This window comes from Coloeus monedula (assembly GCF_965178545.1).
Source record: "Coloeus monedula genome assembly, chromosome: 3".
Lineage (NCBI taxonomy): Eukaryota > Metazoa > Chordata > Aves > Passeriformes > Corvidae > Coloeus > Coloeus monedula.
In genome coordinates this window covers 28034027-28054197 of record NC_138783.1, presented here as the reverse complement: position 1 = coordinate 28054197, position 20171 = coordinate 28034027, and the positions used below count along the sequence as shown (strand labels likewise).

The following is a 20171-nucleotide window of genomic DNA, read 5'->3' as shown; positions in this document are numbered from 1 at the left end:
GAAACATTAATAAATAGGTGCTGGAGGCTGATATTATGGGCCAACTGGGTGTAGGAGGAGCTGGTGTCTTAGTGAATCAGAAATGCTAGGAGAGGGGGAAGGCATGTCAGGAAAGATTGGGAAGATGCAAAGCTTGAAGTGACACAGCAAAGGCAATCACTCACAAAGAAAATGCCTTTCCAGAAGCACTCTGAACAGCCATGAAAAGTGCAATACTGCCTTTTTGAGAACCAGAGACAAGGAAGCATGACAATGGCTAGATGGAATAGTTTGGCTGAGATGATGGATCAGAAAGTTCATATCTTTGATATGTTACACAGAAAAAACTCGGCAAGGTGTGACTCAGAACTTGGATGTGAGGACATAAGGAGAATTCAGAGCAGAAGACCTTGCGTGGGATATAGGCCTGAATTAGAAGATTGTGCTCTCACCTTGATTGAAAATGGAAGGAGGAGAATGAGATTAGGACAGTATTAGTCATCCTGCTATAGCGACATCAAGGATGAACAAGGCTAGCCTTCCTCATAAAGTTATAGGGTCAGGGTTGCTTGGAACAAAATGGGATCTGAATTGCAAATAATTGTGATTATTATTTTGATAGAAATAATAGTAAAATGTATGTTTACATACATCCAGCAACGCAGGGAGGAGAATATAGAGAGCAGGGCAATGGGGCAAAGACCAAAAGTTTGTGGCAAAGCTTGGCTGAGAGTAAAGTCTTTTCTAGAGAAGCTATGATTGGAGGGATAGGGGGAGACACATAAAGACAGTCACAGGAGGCACTAGTGAGTCTAGTCACAGCCGATACTAGATTTCATAAAGAATGTGCTCTTGGGACCCCAGTCACCATTGAGTCCAAGAGAATATGAATGTTATTTCAAGCTACATTGGACTTTCCATGGAACCTGGAAAGACTGGACAGTTTTGGGGAGAAAACTGAAGAAGAAGCTTTGCAAATAATGAATCCAGACTGTATGCTCAAATTGTGATGCTAGAAAGGATCACTGCAGTTTCAAGAAGAAAGAAATAGTACATTGATATGGATCTGTACTTCTATAAGACTTATTTGTGTACCTTTGAAAAATGTGAACTGCCCTAATAGCTTTCCAGAAATGTTGGCTTGTGGAAATGCAGTGACTTTAGTACTGATGATCAAGCACTTTTGGACCTCAAGTTCCCAGTTACATTAGCAATTGATCGAAGTCAAGGCAGTGAGTACAGGAAATTCCTGGCTCTTGCGAAAACTTTTAGGTTTCAGCTTGGGACACTTCAGAGAGGGTTCTGGGCATCTGTGATAAAACACTAATAGATGCAAAATCTATATAGGGTAGCACAGGTTCACAAACCACAACTAATTCAATACAGTTCTATATTTAATGTTGTTCATCTACAGGGTAACAACACTGCAGCATGGAAAATCACTGGCAAACTTACAGGGATATGCATATTACCCAGTATGACAGAACCAAAGATTGAAAAATTACTATTAGACTTTGGTAAAAAGTAAAGAAGTTGAAACAAGCACAAAATTGTAGAAATACAAAACTTCATCATGGTTTAGACACAGATGCTTTAGAATTTGGAAAGGTCATCGTAAACTAAAAAACCTACAGAAACGTCACTTTCTTCCAATAAGCTAAACACAAAGAAACATTTTATAAAGAAATTGGAAGCTTCTACTCAGTCTTTTAAAGGAAAGGAAAAAAATAGCAGTTGGCAGAGAAGAGTGAAGCAAAGGGCAAAAAGACTGAAGAACAAAAGCCTTCATGGACTGATCTTTGTTTTCCAGACTGTGTGTAAAAGCAATTTAACAAGTGAAGACATGAACAGATTTGAAGACAGTTTGCTTTACCAGACCAAAACCAGAATAGTTGAAATGGCCAGCAGACCAGTTGAAGCATGTTGATCCTGTTCTAACATTAAGTGTTGGGTTTAGTTGCTGCACTGATTGGAATGTATTGTAGTATCATTGATAATACAGCTCTTTTTGTACATGTCCTCTCTTTGGTATTTCTGTCCCACAATGGCTTTTTGGGTTTTATCACCTCATGGCAGTTTCTCACTTTATTCTGCTTTTCACTAGTGCAAGGTTACTGAGCAGGGCCCAGCTGTCTGCTGCACAGCATTGTCATGGGTCCTCTTTGTAGAAAACCGAGAGGAGGAAGCAAAATAAGTTGATGGAAGAGTTTAGCTGGGTGGAGAGTTGGGAAAGGCCAACATCTCTGATATGTTATGCAATAAGATCTAGCAAGGTGGGATTCATAGCTTGGTTGTGAGGACATAAGGAGTGATCAAAGCAGAAAAGTTAATCTTGCCAAGGTCTCCTTTACCTTGAGCAGTTAACTTCAACTAACTTGATTGGCCTTAAGTGTTCATTAATCTGGATTTTTTTTTTAACACACCCACACCTGTACCACACTGTTGACTGTCAGAGTATTTTTTGTTAGCTCAGCTGCTTTCCTTCCCTGGAAACCTCCCAAAGTAACCTTTCTTGAGGGGTTAATTTTCATAGTAAACCACACTCAGACCAGAAGCTGAGGAATAACCTTTATTAATTCAACATGTCCAGTTGGACTTGGACTTCTTTTTCCACAGGCCACAAATTCAAAACATGTAAAGCAAAGTATAAGCCTGAGAACAAACCTAAATGCTTGGTATTGCTGTTATCAATCCTGCATTACTCAGATTCCAGCTGCTGCGACAGGGATCAAGGGCACCCCACGCAGGGCCATTGGCAGCATTTGTGGTAGTGGAAGCTGCTCTTAGCTGTGTGTCTGCTCTGTCTACCTGCAGGACATGTGCCTTGATGCTTTCTCTCTCACTTTCTTTGTGTATTTTCACCTCTAGATAGGATTCATCATCCTTCTGGAGCTTGTCTCAGCAGGAAGGTTTTCTGCGGGGAGGCGCTGCCTATGCTTCAGTTCAGTTCTCATCCTACCACTCCTACCCCAACCTAGGGATGCTGCCTTGCACCTGGGAAGTCCTCTCCAGCCCAGTCAGCCTTACTTCAGCAGGCTGAGCTGACCTGCTCTCTCCCCTGCCTTTATGCTTCCTTGTCTGCAATTCAGATTTGGCTGCCAGGGTTACTAAGTAGACTCTGCTTTCTGCCATCTGGGAGTACCTCAGCCTCCAGTGTTGTTAAACCTTTAAAACGTGGAAACACTTCACTTTGAAAAAAGCTGTAGGTGCAATTTGTGTCCCAAACTTACGGACCTGCTTTTGTTCTGTGACCTCCACTGAAACTGGTTCCGGCAGCTTCCTTGACCAGGCCTTTCCTTTACCATTCCTTTTGCTTTTACGTTAAGCTCATGTACATGGGACCCTATCTTACGGGGTGCCCAGGATAATTTCATGGAGATCTCTACTCCAAGCCCCCTGCCGAGGCACAGTCACCTGGAGCAGGTTACTAGGTGCAAATAATAGGGCAGGACTGTGTCCAGGTGGGTTTTCTATGTCTCCAGATAGGGAGAGTCCATGGATCTCCATGGACAGCCTGTTCCAATGCTCTGCCACCCTCAGTGAATAGTTCTTCCTCCCGTTTTGGTGAAACTTCGTGTGTTTTAGTTTATGGCCACTGCTCCTCGCCCTATCGCCGGGCACCACAGGAAGGAGTCTGGCACCGTCCTCTTGGCGCCCACCCTTGAGATATTTATGAGCGTTAATGAGATCCCCCCTCAGTCTTCTCTTCTCTAGACTAAACAGGCCCAGCTCCCGCAGTCTCTCCTCGTACGAGAGATGCTCCAACCCCTCAGCATCTCTGTGGCCTCCGCTGGGCCCCCTCCAGCAACTGCTTGTCCCAGCAGTGCTTCCCCACTCACTCGCGCGGGGTCCGCAACCCGCCCCCGCTGGCGCTCCCGCCGCCGCCGCTCCCGGTCCCGCTCCCCGCGGGGGCCGCGCCGGCCCCGCCCCCGCCCCGCCCCCGGGCCCCGGCCGCGCCCCGCGCGCGTGCGCCGCTCGCCGCCGCCGCGCAGGCGCCGTGGGGGCGGGCAGAGGGTCCGGAGCGGGACCGGCGCGGCGGCCGCTCCCGGCGTCGTTCGCAGCGGGGCCCCGGCGCGGCCAGGGGGATGCGCCTCCGCCCGGCCCGGACAAGGGGACGAGGGCGGAGCGACGCCGCGCGCCAGGCCGGGCTCCGGGCTGCTCGCCGCCGCTCGTCCCGCAGCCCCGCGGCCGCGGAGCTCGGGGAGCGCCGCTGACCGGAGTCGCCCGCTCGGGCCCGGCTGGCCCCGCGGCGAGGGAGGGAGGGAGGGAGGGAGGGGGCGCGCAGGTAGCGGGGCGACCGCGCCCCGGCCCCAGCCCCCGTGGGGGCGGGGGCCGTCGGGGCGGCCCGGCCTCCCCCCCGCCCTCCCTTCCCCCGGCGCCCGCGGGTAGGATGGTGATGGTGCAGCCGCCCGCAGCCCCCGAGCCGGGCCGGGGCCGCCCTCCGCTGGGGCTGAGGGGATGAGCCGTGCCCCGCCGGGGGGTCGCTAGCGGAAGGATGACCACTCCCGCCCTGCTGCCGCTCTCCGGGCGGAGGCTGCCCCCGCTGAACCTGGGGGCCTCCGCCTTCCCGCACCACAGGGCTACCTTGAGACTCTCCGAAAAATTTATCCTGCTCCTTATTCTTAGTGCCTTCATCACCCTGTGCTTCGGGGCGTTCTTCTTCCTCCCCGACTCCTCGAAGCACAAGCGCTTTGACCTGGGCTTGGAGGATGTGCTCATTCCCCACGTGGACACCAGCAAAGGGGGCAAGAACCTCGGCGGCTTCCTTATCCACGGGCAAGGGCACGACGAGCACCGGCACAGGTGAGTGCCTCGCTCGCCGGGAAGGGAGCGGGACTGGGTGACAGGGAGATCCCTTAAAATAGGTCCTTTCCCGTACTGCTGTCCCTCCTCTCAGCGACATCCTCGTGTCTTCCCAACGTGTATCAACTTCTGAGCGCTAGCCTTGCGTCCTCCAGCTGCCATATGTAGCTGTGGCTCCATGTGTCTTTTCCCAGTGCGAATTTAGCCTTCTGGCGAGTGAGAGCTTGGAGGGCAAATATGAGGTGTCCTCCGGTGACTGATTTATTTTCTCACCCTAGCCAATTCCATGCATCAGCCTTGGAAAGAAGGGGGTTAAGTTATGGCATTTGTGGAGACAGTATAAGTGACTGAAAAACTGCTGCATCTCTTTCATAGCTATTATGTACTTACTCAAAACAGCTGCTTGTTGCTGAATAGTGCACAAGAACTTTGGTCTGCAAGAGACTTAATGCTGTGATCCAGAGGCTGTCAGCCTGTGATGTGCAGGACACAGAACTAGTGCAGGTGGCACAATTGCCTTTTTCTGGCCCTTAGAATCACTTGCTCTAGTGTTAATCCAGACGATTGAAGGTGCCGGTGGCTGAGTTTCCTTAATTGTATTTGCCAACGTAAAGAAATTACAGATAAAATAAGAGTATCAGGGGTGGATATGCTGTATCAACAGCTTTTTGGGGCCACCTAAAGCTTTGTGTGGTGCAAGCCTCTAAATGTTCGGGACTGGATCATGTGAAGTTAAGCATTCAAAACGAAGGTAAAAAACCTTAAATGATGACTATACAGTATATTTGCTTCTAACATACTTCAGTTGCCTAAATCCTACCCTGCTGCCTGGATCTTAGTGAGGCTGACAGCTCTCTTGTCACTGTCAAATATGTGTTAAAATATGATGATGGGTGATAAAATGCCTGCTTTTCCATACTCAAATTAGTAATACAGGGAATTTTAAAGGAAGGTTACTTATGCTGATAGTGTTCCTTTAAAAACAGCTTAAAATATATCTCATTGGCATAAGAATAATTTAAAGGTTATTTGTATGAGATTATAAGGAGAGGGTTTAATTTACTTCTCTCTATTAATCTGTTATGAGTTATAAAGAATACGTGAATACTATGGTATTTTTCCTTAAGGCATCTTTGCTGTTGGATGTCTTGGGGCACTTAACATGAGCCCTTTCTCCCTATCTGAAAGGGCACGGGTACTTAATATTTAACAAGGACTTATTTTGTCTATGATGTTAATTGCTGGTGTGGTTAAACGCTGCAGTAAACATAGGTTTAGACAGTCTCTAATATGCCTTTGAAGTTCTTGTCTTTCACTGTGTGAGTTTAATTTTTTGTATGTGTGATCTTATTTCTTAGCTTCCCCAGTCCCTGTGGCACATGCAGTCAAAATCAGTTTCTAAAATATAGGACAGATGAAACAAAAAGGAGAGTTCAGAAATGTTCAAAACTCCAGCTGTGGCTGTTGTACCTTGTGTTGCCCAGTAGATGGGCTGTAGAAAAAAGGAGTCTGTTGACAGTGGTAGTTCATATGAATCCTTTCCAGGTTTCCTCTTTTAGTTTCTGAGGCCACAGCTTTAGGAATGAGGTACATACTTTTTTGTCTGTCACGTGTAGATAAGCAGTAGCTTACAACTGTCAGAGCTAAATGCGTTTTGGTTGTTTGGGATCTGTTCTTAAAAAAGGTGGTCATCCTGACATCAGTTAAGTGTCCTATGGTTCCTGTACTGCTATGAACGTGTGTTCCTCTCACTTCCCCTCCATCCAAAATTTCCCTGTCACATTCATTTTTTTAGTTGTTATTTGAGCAAGAATAGTTATTATTCCTGTTGTAGCTTTGCAAACCAGGCGTATCTTAACTACTTAAAAAGCCTGCCGGCTTAACCTGCTTGTAAGACCCTTGTGTGAATGTCACAATATGCATTGTGAAGCAAGGTTATGTGCTTTTGTGCTTTATTTTGAAGCAACTGCTTTGGCTGGTTACCACATAGTTTTATCAACGGGCTATTTGCCATCAGCTTGGAGCTGATGTGGTTGTTTACCATAATGGAAAACTGCCATTTTTGTTGCCAAGTTCTTGCTCCTGGATTGCAGGGACGTTGACAGATGATATTTTGAGAAAGTGTAGGACCTTCAGTGGTGAGCTCTAGATTACTTGTTGTCTCACTTTGGGATGGAAAAATTTGTTCTGCTTACTATCAAGGGGCAAAGTCAAGCATCAGCTACTTTATAAGTGTTGGTTTTTGGGCGAGGCAGAGGAGTTATGGTACCAAAGGTCAAGAGAAATTAACATAATCCTAATATGAAGGAGGATGCAGTCTAAAATGTGAAGTGTGAGGATGGATTGGCAAACTGTATTTCCAGAAACTGGGGGGCTTCAGAACTAATTGGCTCAAAGGTCATTCATATGAAGTATGCACTTAATTATGAAATGATGGGTGTTTTGATTTAGTCACTAAAAAAAGAAAGTGTTTCTTCTGTGGATGGTGGTATTGATGCCTATCAAATGATAAAACACACATCACATTATACTGCTCCCTTAGTATATAATATTTTAATGCTCATTTTGCCCCGCTCAAATTTTTAGTTTTGTAGGCTGCTGGAAAATATTTGTATTTCTGTCATCTAGAAAAATGCAGCAGTGATGTAGGTAGAAAATAATTTCACGATCATGCTTTAGTGTTGGGTGTGCAAACAATAGTTCCCACTGGACTTCTCTGTATTCCTTGCATTGCTTTCCCACCTCTTCCCCTGGGCACCCTTGACATTCTTGAGTGCTTTTATTTTTATTGTTACAGTGGTTACCCCTTGCTGACATTAACTTTACATCTTCCATTAAATTGTTTTCTTTACTGCTCCTGTCCCTCTTTTGTTTTCCCCTTCCAAGCAGAAAAAAAGGGTGGAGGGGAAGCCCTACTCCCTTCTTGATGTTCTTAAATATTTATTCAAGAGTTACAGTGTTCTTGCCTATCTCTAGAGAAAAACACATTTTTTCTAAGAAGATGGTTAAAATCTGGGGTAAAACTGCAGTTTATGTTTGGGAAATGGACGGGCTGTATTACAAGGTAATACTCAGTTCCAGCTGTTCATTTGATCTGTAAGCTCTTCCTGCAGGGTAGTGCGTGAGGAATGAGTGAATAATGTTGGGAAGGTGTACCACAAATTTCTGGCCTTTGAGAGGAGGGAGAGTGGAAAAGATTAGTCCAGGACTTAGGAAGATATGTGCATACACACACTTTTAAAAAATCAATTTAATTTCCTGAAGATGAATTTCTTTCCATTTCAAATAGGATATTGCAGAGATTCTGGAATGAGAGCTGCATGGTTTTGAAGACACATCTTGCCAAATGAACTTGTGTAGCATCCAAAATTTGTTACATGATTTTAGATAACTGTAATTTTTCCCAAACTTCTGCATCTCTTGCCACACAGAGATACTTAAGGTGTTTCTTACTAACCAGTTACTTTTCAAGTGTATGGTATTTCATTCTTCAGTACCAGATCTAAAAGATAGCTCTGGAAGTAAACCAAAACATTCTTACAGCTTCTTTGCATCTAATGTAAATGAGTGAGAATGCAAATGCCCTGTAATCTCCTTGATTTCTCAGATTTTTTAAAAATAAGACTAGCTGCAATATGAAAATCGAGAAGACTTGTTTCTTTAATGATGTGTCAAAGCAGCTGCTCTTTGTATTACTTGACAAAAGCTAAGGCCATTTATGTGGCGAAAGTACATTAATCCTAGAGGCAATGAATAATCTAATTTTATGAGCTCAGAGCTACTTTGTAACTGCTGTTGGGCCAACAGTTCAGTCCTTCAGAACTTGTGAAGATATCTCTTCAGCTGCTGAATTCCTATGTGTGCCTTCAAGTCAAAATTTGTGGTTTAAAAAAGCAAACCCACCAACCCTCAAGTCATCAGGTTGACAGCAGCTGCTGCTAATACAAGTGACCACCTCAATGGCCTTGGCCTCTGTGGGGCAGTGGGTATAGATCAGTTTAAATCATGCTTTTGACTTTTTGTTTCTGGAAAGCTGGGGAATATTGACTGCTGTATTATGCAAAGATGGAAGCTCTGCAGTCTGATATGATGAGCTGTGGGTCAGCAGCTGTATGGCAATAGTCTGAAAGTGCTCTTCTGTTGCTCAGTATGTGGTTGTAGCAGCTGCTGCCTCTACTTTTAGGGAGTGAAAGTAACAAAAATTATTCTGAGATGCTTTTGGCCTTAATTTCTTCTTCTAATTTCTACTTTAAAAAAAAAAAAAAAAAAGAAAAGCTTAATATGCTTCTTTTGAATCCCTTTATCTTCTCTCATCTATATGACTTAATTAGCCATAGTAAAAGTGGGCAGAGGAGATAATTTAGCTTCTATTACTCAGTGGAATCAATGTCTTCTGTCATCCTCTGCCATGCCATCAAGTATAAAAGTGCATAAAACTCTTTGCTCTTCCTTCCCAACTTTACTTGAGACACACTTCATTAACGTAATTAAGAGTATTTGCTATTGTGATTCAGGCAACCTGTTTTTTCCCCTTAAAAATCAGGAGCCACTCTAGTGTCTACGCCCCAACTCCTACTCCATTCAGTGTTTCAGTGCATGAGATCGAGCCTGTCTTCAGAGCAGACTCCCCACAGTCTCTCTGGAATGTGGGCGCTGATGTTAAGCTGAGATGCTCAATCTAGAAGCAAGAATTTTCTGGAGTGCAACATGCAGGAAATGCAGGTCCTCATGGTGATGCCTCTGGAGCCAAAGAGGGCAGGATAGTGCATTCCAAGTCAGGGTTCAGAAACATCTTGTATGTTCAGTGCAAAGTTGAGGTAAATGCCTGGTGTCAGTCTTCAGCTGCTGAAGCTTTTGCAAGAGCACTGACCCTCTTTGAATAAAGACTTTTCTCAGCTGGAGTTTTTAGTAGCCACATGTTATTCTTTTCTCTGGAGCTCCTGTTGAGAAGAGACTTGAGAGATGATGCTAGTACTTGAAGAATTATGGGAGTTTGATGTCCCACATTATAACCTTAAACTTAATTGTGATTTTTCCTGAAGTTGCTCTGGACAGTGGGTGAGGTGCCCTCTTGGATTATTTCTAAGGTTCTGCTGAAATTAGCGCTTTATGTTGTAGGCTGAGAAGTGCTTTCAATTTTGAAATACAAAATGCAAATTCTAGACCATCTGTTTAGATGTCCTCCCTCCTCCCCCCCCATCTGCTGAACAGCCTACATCATATGTAGAGTGCTGCTTTCTTCATGTTCTCTTGCTGTACTCCAGTTCGTCAAAGTATTTCCTGTATTATGAAAGAGAGGAGTTGAGTGCTGGTGTTCTCCAGTTCTTACCCTTTCCAGTAAAAAAAAAAAAAAAAAAAAAGCTTTAACTTGTTGGTTTTCTGCATGATCTACACTTCGTCTACATGCTGGAAAACAATCAGGCGTGGGAAAACTGCAGAAAGCCTGGCTGGATTTAGGCCAGCTAGTGGGTGGGAGGCAGTAGCAATTTGGTTCATTTGGAGTTTTGTAGATTAAAATCTCGAAAGAACTTTAGCATAAATGTGGGTTGCTTGATGATGGTAGCAGTGTAGGCAATAGTAAGCAGTATGGCTAGTTGTGGGCATACTGCACTACAAGAGTTCCCCCATCTTCTGATCCTTTCAGTTTCATGTAGTAAATACAAACATCTCAATCCTACTCAGTTTGTTCTGAGTTATGGGTTTTTTCTTCCTTACAACAAATATTAGCAAACTTGTAATTGGTTTTACATACATGTGTGGTATGTGTACATGTTTTCATAACGATTGAACTGAGACTGAATATGGGCAAAGAGGAGGAATTTTGTAATGCCTTTCTTCTTATGTCCATCCCTAAGAAGCCCATAAGATTCAAAATGTGGTCAGTGACTTTATTCCACCATCCTTCACTTTTAATTATTGCAGTTCTCGATATTGAGAAAAGTCTGGTCTCGTAGGTAGGCAGCTGTTTCTCACAGTAGTTATTCAGGCTAACAGAGTAGGAACTTGGAGACGTGTGTTTGGGTATAGCTTGTGGGATTTGTTCTTTTCCCTTCATTTTCAGATGCAGGCTCGAGTGAGTGCTATGATCTGTCTTAATTCAGTAACTAGATTATCACTTTTTTACTGAAATTTAGAGTTCTCGTGCAAGTAAACTGTGGTGAGAGGGGTGGCCAACAGGCCAGTAAGGGGCAAGAAAGGGAAAAAATAAATGCTTTTTCCTGCTGCCTCAAACCTTGAAATAAAAAGTCTGAAGGCTCCAAATGTCCTGTATGACTGTAACTGGTTTATTTAGAGTGAATACATGGAGGGGAAGATTGGGAAAGGTTTTTGTGACTAAGTTCTTGTCATATGTTTGCTCATAAAATTTGTAGGCTTTTGATTCCTTGTGTCTTTATGTTGTCTGATGTAGTGCCCTGTATAGAGCAAATTATGTAACTTTGTCCATTCACTCAAGGATGTGGAAATTCTGTATTATTTTTGAGATCTACAGATACTAAATGATAAATAGTAAGGGAGATAGCTGTCCCTGGTAACTTCCATTCCTGCCATTTTTGTGTTTTTGAGTACCTAACCAGATACACTGGAGTTTCTAAAACAAACAAACAAAAAAGTTGAGAAGATAGGTTAATAAGTAAGCAGTAATATTCTTTTGTTACCTAGAGACTGCTTTTTAAAGGTCTTTTTGGCCTTGTCTCCGAAGCAAGGAAAGTTTATCTGAACATGCTATGGACACATTGTAGCTCTCACTGATCCTTCGCTGTTCTCTGCTCCCTCTTTTTCCCTGATCGATCAGTAGCAAAGGGTGACCTGTTAAGTACATTTCTGTATCTTGTGTGTATCCTGGTGCTGAGGGAAAGACCTTAATTGGAAACAGTGCTGAAGGAAGGATCACAGACCCTAGGAGTAGTTTGCGATACTTGTTCTGCTGCTAGTCAGTCTGCACAAGTGTAATTTTGAACCAGCCGCAGCATGTGTCCTCTGTTCTCCACTGATAGAGAAGGGTGGTTGGAAATGAATGCTGTGGCAGGGAAGACCTGGCTTTTGTGGGATAGCAGTAGCAATGGGGTGTGTTTACTGAGGTGGTAGACAACATGGGGACAGAAAGCTAAAGGCCATTGATGTTTGAAATACAGGGGTGTGTTAATTCTGCTTCTCAGAGGATTTATTTGCCCAAACATTGAATCATATTTGTCATTCTGTCTTGCTGCCTTTGTTCTTTTAAATATTCTTATGATGCACACCTATGAACTGGATTACCTTGTATGTTGTATTCAGCATCAGTTTAGTTAATGTTCTACGTGCTCTGTTACTTGTTAGTTACCTCTTAACCCACCAGAGGATTTTGTGCTTCCCCAGCTCCTTGCAGTAGCACTGCCATTGCAGCTTACAGTGGACAGCTAGCTATTTTCTGTGATTCTATTTGAGAGAGCAAGTTTGAGGTTTTCACTTGGCTTAACATTATGTAATCTGATCAGTATGGCATGAGCAAAATTACAGTTTTAAGGGAGTGCATGTGACGAAAGTATTTTCTTGCTATATAAAGCTTTAAGAGCTCCTCAATGAGATTACTTTGTGTCTGTTAACACCAGCATGCAGAAATGTCAATTTTCACAGAATCCTAGAATGGTTTGGGTTGGAAGGTACCTGAAAGAACATCAATTACTAACCCACCTTCCAAAAGCAGGGACACCTTCCACTAAAACAGGTTGCTCAAAGCCCCACACAGCCTGGCCCTGAACACTTCCAGGGATGGGACATCCAAAGTTTCCCTGGACAACTTGTTCCAGTGCCTCATCACCCTCACGGTAAAAAATGTCTTCCTAACATCTAATCTAAACTTTTTTCAGTTTAAGGCCATTTTCCCTTATTCTATCACTACATGCCCTTGTAAAAAGTCCCTCCAGCTTTTTTCGTAGGACACTTTTTGGTACTGGAAGGCTGCTAGAAGGTCTCCATGGAGTTCTCTCCAGGCTGAGTCAACCCCAACTTTCTCAGCCTGTCTTCATAAAGAGGTGCTCCAGCTTTTTCTGTATGCTAGTAGCCAGCTGGAAGTCTTTTGCCAGATGACATTCATCTCGTCTGAGTTTTAGCACTGTTTGCAGGCCAGCCAGGCATCTGAAGCTTGCACAGAGAAGCTGCATAAGTGGTTTCTCATTAATTTGCTATCATATCTCTCTGTGACCTGCTGACATGTTTTAAGGCTGAAGTGTATCATCAGGCCACTTCCGAGCAGGTGACCATAAGTGGTAAATCAAACTAATCCAATTTACTTTTTATTGGATCAACCTGAATGTACTTACAAAGGGTGAGAAAACCATCATCTGTGGGAGCGGTATATCCCTTAAACCCTACAGTGGGAATGGGAAGATCACATCTCCTTGCTTTGACTATCCTGCTGGATAAACAAACTTGTGGTGAATATACTGGATTCTATTCCTGGTTTAGGTTTGTTGGCTGGTAAGAATAGCTTACAGCCATGTGCTGTTTCCTCAGCAGATTTTTTTGGGTATGTTGCTATCTTTATAAATGTATTGCATTTTGAGTGCTGTTTGCTGTTTTCCCAGTGCAAGTTAGAAGATCTGCTTTTGCTCCAGAATACTTGCATCCTTTCTGCAGTATATTTAGAAAATCATAATCCAGAGCTGACTTTCTGGACCACAAACTTCCTGTTTGTTTTCACCACTTTTATGAAATAAAATTTGCTGTATGCTTTAAACACAAAACTCGAAAAAAGACCTGCCACTCTTTTGGCTTGTTTGAGGTGGCAGTAGTGGGAAAGATGCTGAGAGAAGAGGGAAGTTATTTTCCTGGTTAAGATAAAATATTTCTCCCCCCTCCTTTTTTCTTTCTCACAGAAAGAAAGTATTTTGTCTTGAAAAAAGGATAGCATGAACTAGTTTGAATCAGAACCATGTTTCTAATGACCTTTTAAATCTCTTAATCAGTTTTATCTTGGAAGCACTGATGACTATTTAATTCTAAACTTAATAATTGCAGATGATGCAAGCATGTGTCTGTTTTTTCAGTACTGTAATCACACATCCTTAGTTTCCTAAAGGCATCTGTTCTGTTGTCGCTGGCTTCTATTTGAGTGGAAAGTGTTCTCCAAGTTATTAAGTGACGCATGTAGTGAATTCTGAATTGCAATGCACGGAGTTCTGGGGAAGAAAATATTGCAGAGGTGTAAGAGGCTCTTTGCATCATCGAGTTACAAGGGGTATTCTGGAATTTCATATTTCTAATTTGTGAATAATTCCACCTTCTACAGACAGTGGGATCCATGACAAAATATTAATGTGTCTGTGATACAGCCATTTTCTAATAAATAGAAAAAAACATAACAAATGTGCAATAATGCAAGCAATTAAACAAATTTTAACTTCAGTTTTGTCACTGTCTTGCACAAAATTATTTAAACTGGTTGTTGCTCTGAGCTGTTCTGATTTAGATACTTAAAAACAGTCAAGCTGGATCTGCTAGTTGTTATACTCGTTAAATTGGTCCAGATCCATGCAGTGAAAAGTGCAAAGAGTTTCACTGTTACACCCATTTTTATGTGAAATGAGTTACTTTTTCACATTGTAGATGCTGGAAGGGAACTTAAATGCTCTTCAGTAGCTGTCACGCTGATAACTAAGAATTTTTGTAGTTTTATATTGTGTCTGGGAGCTTTGTCCTTCTGAGGGTCTGATACCTATGGAAGGATACCAAGGTATCTGTGTATGTGATATCTATAAACTGCCCAGTGAGGTTGATAATCAGTTGTCACGGCCATCATTTAAGTACTTGAATGTGGAACTTCAAAGCCAATGGCTAAGGAGATGACTGATATTCTACTGGTAGTTTTTATGAATAACTTCTGTATAAACTTGGTTCAGCATTTTCTTGAAGTGATATTGGTGAACATGGTGATCGGAAAGAATACAAAGTTGTATTGTTAACCAAAGGAAGCTCTTTTGTGAAAACAAGACCAAAATCCATTCAAATCCCTACTGAAAACCAAACAAGAAACCCTGCCATCACCCCATCATTCTTGGTATTCCTTAATGTGAAAAAGATGCCGGGTTCTTTTCCACCACTGTTTTTTTGTTGTTCTTTCTGACTGGCTTTTACTTAGCCCCATGTTGGCATTGCAGTATTTGGCAGCTGCTTGCTGGCCAGAGTAGGCAATGGGAGCAGTTTATTGACTCACAAAACCAAATGCCTAATGGTGACTTTGTTCTTGTGTGTGTGGTGAAACAATGGAATTTTTGTGATTGTGTTATAAGCACTGCATGTGAGCCCCAGGTCCTTGGTTTGGTCTGCATTTTATACATCTGTAGTAGTCTTTTGATATGTTTGTTTCGATTTCCATAAATCACTTGAGCACTAATTTTATTCAGATGGATTTGCTATTGCAGTTAAGCATTGTCGTTTGCTTGACACCCCGTCTCCCCTCTTCAGATGTAATTTTCTCAGAATAGCATCTGGCCATCACACTACAGTGGGACTAGATCATCTCATCTACTGCTGTTAGAAAGAAAAATGAGGCTTGACATATTCGTGTCAATTTGGCACGATGCCTGAACCATTATACTCAATGAAATATGTGACATTTCAAGTGGTAATGTAACCTGCAGGAACACACTTGCAGGAGAAACTTGAGGCAGTGCAAAGAAAATGCCACCCTTACTTGGGCTGGGAGGTTCAGATACTGACACAAGCCACCTGATCAATACCCATCACAAGATTGTGGTTTAGTCCATTAAGATACTTAATTTTGGTAAAAATTTTTCAATCTCTAGAATTTGGTGGTGGTGATGATCCTGGGAAAATTTAATGTGCCTTTTGAGTTTAAAAGAAAAAAAAAAATCCAAGGAAACATCTATGGAGCTTCCTTTCATACAGTAGCAAGTAACCAACTAGCAACTAACCCAAACTCCGAAGTAGTGTGTGTAACTTTAGAGTCAGTTGTAATTACTTCTAGCAAATTTGTTTTGAACCTTCATGGATTCATAGTGTAGAATTTTTAGAAAAAAAACAAGCTGTGTAATACTGTCTAGTGTTTTACTAAATAGAAAATACATGGAAGCATAAAAAATTTTAGGTATTCCTTAAATATGATACTTAGCAAATTCATTTTTCTATATCTGAATTCTTAAGAAGAAAAAATTCTGGAGCATGTACAGACTGTAAGGAGAGTTCTTCCAAGCTGTCTTGAAAAATTGCCTTAAATTCCATCAGCCATAACCTTGCACTTTCCAGCTTTAAAGTGTATTTAGTAATGCTTAAAATAGAATGCCTTTTGAGATTTAGAAACTCTTGTATTTACATCAAACTGTTCAAACACGTTTGTGGCAGATGGTTTTTGGTTTTGTATTTAATTTTCAGTTTCTGCTCTACCTTTCCTTTTTATAGAATTGTTCACTTATTTTTAGCAATTTGACCCTACTGTTTTCAGTTCAGTGCTCAACAGTTGAAATACAACAGGGCAGTGAAAGTGGCAAGGGCCATCCAATGGCTCTCTAGTCCAGGACTGCTAAAACAGCAGCATCATCTTCTATGCTCTGTAGTGATGGAAAAGCTGGGAAGGGAGGAAAACATGGGAGGAGCTGGATTGAAGTGTAACCCAGAAGTTTTTCTTACATTCCTTTATACCATGCCGTTTTTCACAGCACAGCCTTTGGCCCAGCCTTTTTCCTACAAAGGCAGGTGTGGCCCTGAAACTTGTTGTGGTGATGGATGGGCAATACTGCCTCTTATTTTAACCTGTTAATAATGACTGAACTTTAATTCTGAGAAGAAAGAATGAGTAAAAGCCTCCATAAAACTAAAGAAATCCTCAAGAAAGGAAGCCACATTAGGCTTTGACAGCCATCTTAAATACCATGTTTTGTGTTACTTATTTTTCCCCATACCTTTTTTCTGGAATCCAAAGCGGTAATGACTGATGGTGACATAATATTTATAGAGGAGGGAATAAAACTTCCATTTCCTAGTCTGAGTGCTTGATTTTGCAGCATCTTTACTTTAGGGGTGGAAAGAGCTTCCAGCTAATATTGTCTTCCATATAATATTACGTGGGTTGGGCTGCAAGGATATGACCTTTTGCCACACCATTAGTTTTGAGAAATAGAGTCTGTCTTTAAAATTGCCATGGGTGAGTGTTCGGCATCTTCTACCAAGCACAGAGGTTCTTCAAGCAGGAGATTCACAGCAATCATTTACTGGCTCATGCAGAGAGCCTAGCCAGTTAGGCAGTTTACTCTGGATTAATGTGCTTGCCCAAGCTCAAGGACTCCCTGCTGGCCTGGAAGGTATAAGGTAGGAAAGTATCAGCCTCCTTTGATCTCAGAGTGGGTTGATTCTTGATCTTGCTGAGTCAGCTAATTCCAGTTCCACTTTTTTCTCAGCTTTTATGCCTTTTTGAGGTAGTATTTTTCTCTTGAATTAAATTAATGTCTCATCAATTACACTCTTTTTCTTACCCTTTGTGGCTTATAGCTATGAGAGAATCCTCTTAAAAGGTACCAGTTTATTTTTGGAGGAGCTCAGCCCAAGCTCACACTGGGTTTTTGGGTTGTAAAAGAGTTGAATTCTTGGTTTGGTGATCTTGGGACTGTGTGCTTGTTTACTCGGGACCAGTATATTTGAAACTATTAGACCTGAACTCAAAATAAACATGACTTTGATGCCAGTGAAGTAAAGGGTTGTATGTCTTTTTCCAGTTCGAAAATTTTCATTAGTCAAATCAACAGTGTTATCCGGCTTGAGTAATCTCTTTCTTAATTATGTGCTGTTATGGTGTGGATGTATTTGTTAGTGAAATGAACTCTTTTTCATGAAAGAGGTAAGAATGTTGCCATAATAATTTTAAGTAATGAAACAGATCTTAATTTAATCTTCAGGGAATCAAACATGGGACTATGACTCGCCATGAGCTGCATTTTGTTGTTGGGAATTCAGGGAGTTGTATATGGTGCATATATGGTGGAGAACGAAGAAATTAGACTCTAAATGCTGGATGCATATGTTATTTTATTCAGCAAATGAACAGAGGAAGATAATACTGTGTACTATGTACTGTTTCTAAAGCTCTCTGAAAAACCTGAGTTTCTATTGATGAAGACAATTCAAAGATCAAATTGCTGAGACAGTTTTATACCCCCAGCTCTCTCATTGTTTTAGATTCATGTTTTGGGCTACAGTACTTCTGTGTGTTTTCTGTTTTGGTCATGTCAAGCATGAGTTTGTGTCCAGCTCATCTGCTGCTGCATACATCTAAAGCCTGTATATGTAGCTGGTAAAACATGTTAGTATTACAGTATTTTACTAATACTGGAAATACCACTGATAGCTTTAAATCAGCATTTCATTGCATTAGCTTAATCTGTTAGTATTATGATAGGCTTTTGAAAAGCACACGTGGTAGTTCTAAATGTACATACTACTGAAACATTGCTCATTTGCTGTATTTTGTTTCACTTTGTGTGTCCTGACAGTAATTTGATTGCAGGTATACATTAACAAAGATTTGCTCAGCAATTCCTGAAGAGTGCCAAGTCATCTTTGGCTGAATTATTTGTTATGTGTTAAGAATAGTTTACACATCACAGTTAATTCTCTTGTACTTTTCCATTTTGCATTCTGTTTACTGCCACGATGCTGGCATCCTTACCTTGTTTATGGGTCAGTCATTCCTTAGACTGCATCCTGGATTTTTGCTAACCGAGATGGCTGTCAGTGGTGTTGTTTCCTCAGCTGGGAAGACATTTCAGCTGGGAAGGTGTCTCTTGCAGAGTGAAGCTTATAATTGGTATTTTGTGCAGCTTGCTCATGGAATGGAGCAAATGAGCAAACTCCTGCATAATTTGTGGCAATGATGTCTATATTCTTGGAAGATATTCGGAAGCTCTCTGGACATGATCCTGGGCAACCAGCTCTAGGTTGACCCTGCTTGAGCAGTGGGGTTGGATCAGATGACCTCCAGAGATCCCTTTCTCCCCTCAACTTTTCTGTCATTTTGTGTTGAGGACTGTATTCTCATCTGACATGCAAAAACCTGCTTTCCATATGCATAGATGTGCTGAGTAGTGTGAGCCTTGCATTGTTAGTTAGGTTTTTTTGAATGGGGAGTTCCTAATCTAGTGTTGCTTTTCTGGCCTTTTTGAAAAGGAAAAAACTAACATCCAGTTATCCGTCTCCTGAATCAAAATTGCATATTTTATTAGCAGTGGTGATTATTTTCATGCAGAAACTTATTAAAAGCACCTGGAAGGCTAAATAATTTGTCACGTAGTTTTCTCTTATCCTCTGCTTTACTGACAAGATTAAAGAACTTTGGGAGTAATGAGATAGAGTTTTGCTCTGTGGAACAGTGCAGATTAGACCTTACGTCATGATTTCCAGGTATTTTGTTGCTCTATCTTTAGTTACTGTTTTGGCTGATTTGCTAAGTAGAGAGGTATAAAGCTTTTCTTTCTTTCTAACTAGTCCCAGCAGTGCTGAATGGGAGAAGAACTTGTATTTCTGTTTTAATTAATGCAGTATTACTATTAAGTACATCCACACTGCAGTCAGTGTCATTTTATATGAAAACCTTTTGAATCACAGCATTTGTGTTACGTGTATGTATGTATATATTTCCCCCCGAGACAAGGACAAGTGTTTCACAACAGACTGTTGCTTGCAGCTCCTGTCCTGTCAGAGTTTTTCTCATGACATGTCATGTAATACGTTCTGGAAACTATTGATAATCTGACACTGAGTTCGAACTGAATTTTTTTTTTTTTGTTACTGTTGTTGCCCTGTAAGTCATCCAGTTTCTGTAAAGCAGGACTACATTTTAAACTGCTGCCACGTAGAAGGAAGGGAGTGATCCTGCCAATCCTGTGCTGCAAGGATCTGTGTGCTTCAGACAAACCCAGTGCTGCCGCTGTGCCACAGTGAGGCGAATCGAGTAGCACTGATGCTGTGTGAGCCAGGAGGGTTGTGCACAGTGGTGTCCTGGTGGCAAGAGGAATAAGTCAGGAGAAATTGCTTTAGACCTGGGTTTGGACAGAACTGCACACCCCTAATACCGTTGATTCCCTGTAATGAAGAGCTTGTCTCCCTTTCCTGTGGGAGATCCCAGGATATTCCCCCTCCTCTTTCTCTTCAAGCTCTGCCATACAACATTTCAGTGCATGGCTTATGGCACCGTGCATGTTGAGTACTATTCTGATTTTAAACACAGTGATAGACAGGTGTCAATTTACCATACAGACATATGGTAACAATTATAGGTGCAGGAGGAAGATAAATCTGAGCAATGTTTGTGAACTTCCAATCAGATATTTAAAGCAGTGTTGCTTCTGGGGTGTGCAAGGCAGCTTTGGCTGGGTGATTAAAATAGCATTATGGAAATGTGG

The 20171-nt window shown here is 42.0% G+C and overlaps 1 protein-coding gene across 1 annotated transcript in view; it reads left to right on the top strand.

Annotated features, from left to right (window-relative positions):
• Positions 1-4004: 4004 nt before the first annotated feature.
• The window catches only part of MAN1A2 (mannosidase alpha class 1A member 2), a 136317-nt gene continuing 120150 nt past the window's right edge, over positions 4005-20171 (top strand). The window contains exon 1 of the mRNA XM_082278625.1: positions 4005-4782. Coding sequence (XP_082134751.1) covers positions 4475-4782 — 308 coding nt within the window. The 5' untranslated portion in view covers positions 4005-4474. The remainder of the gene's footprint in view (positions 4783-20171) is intronic.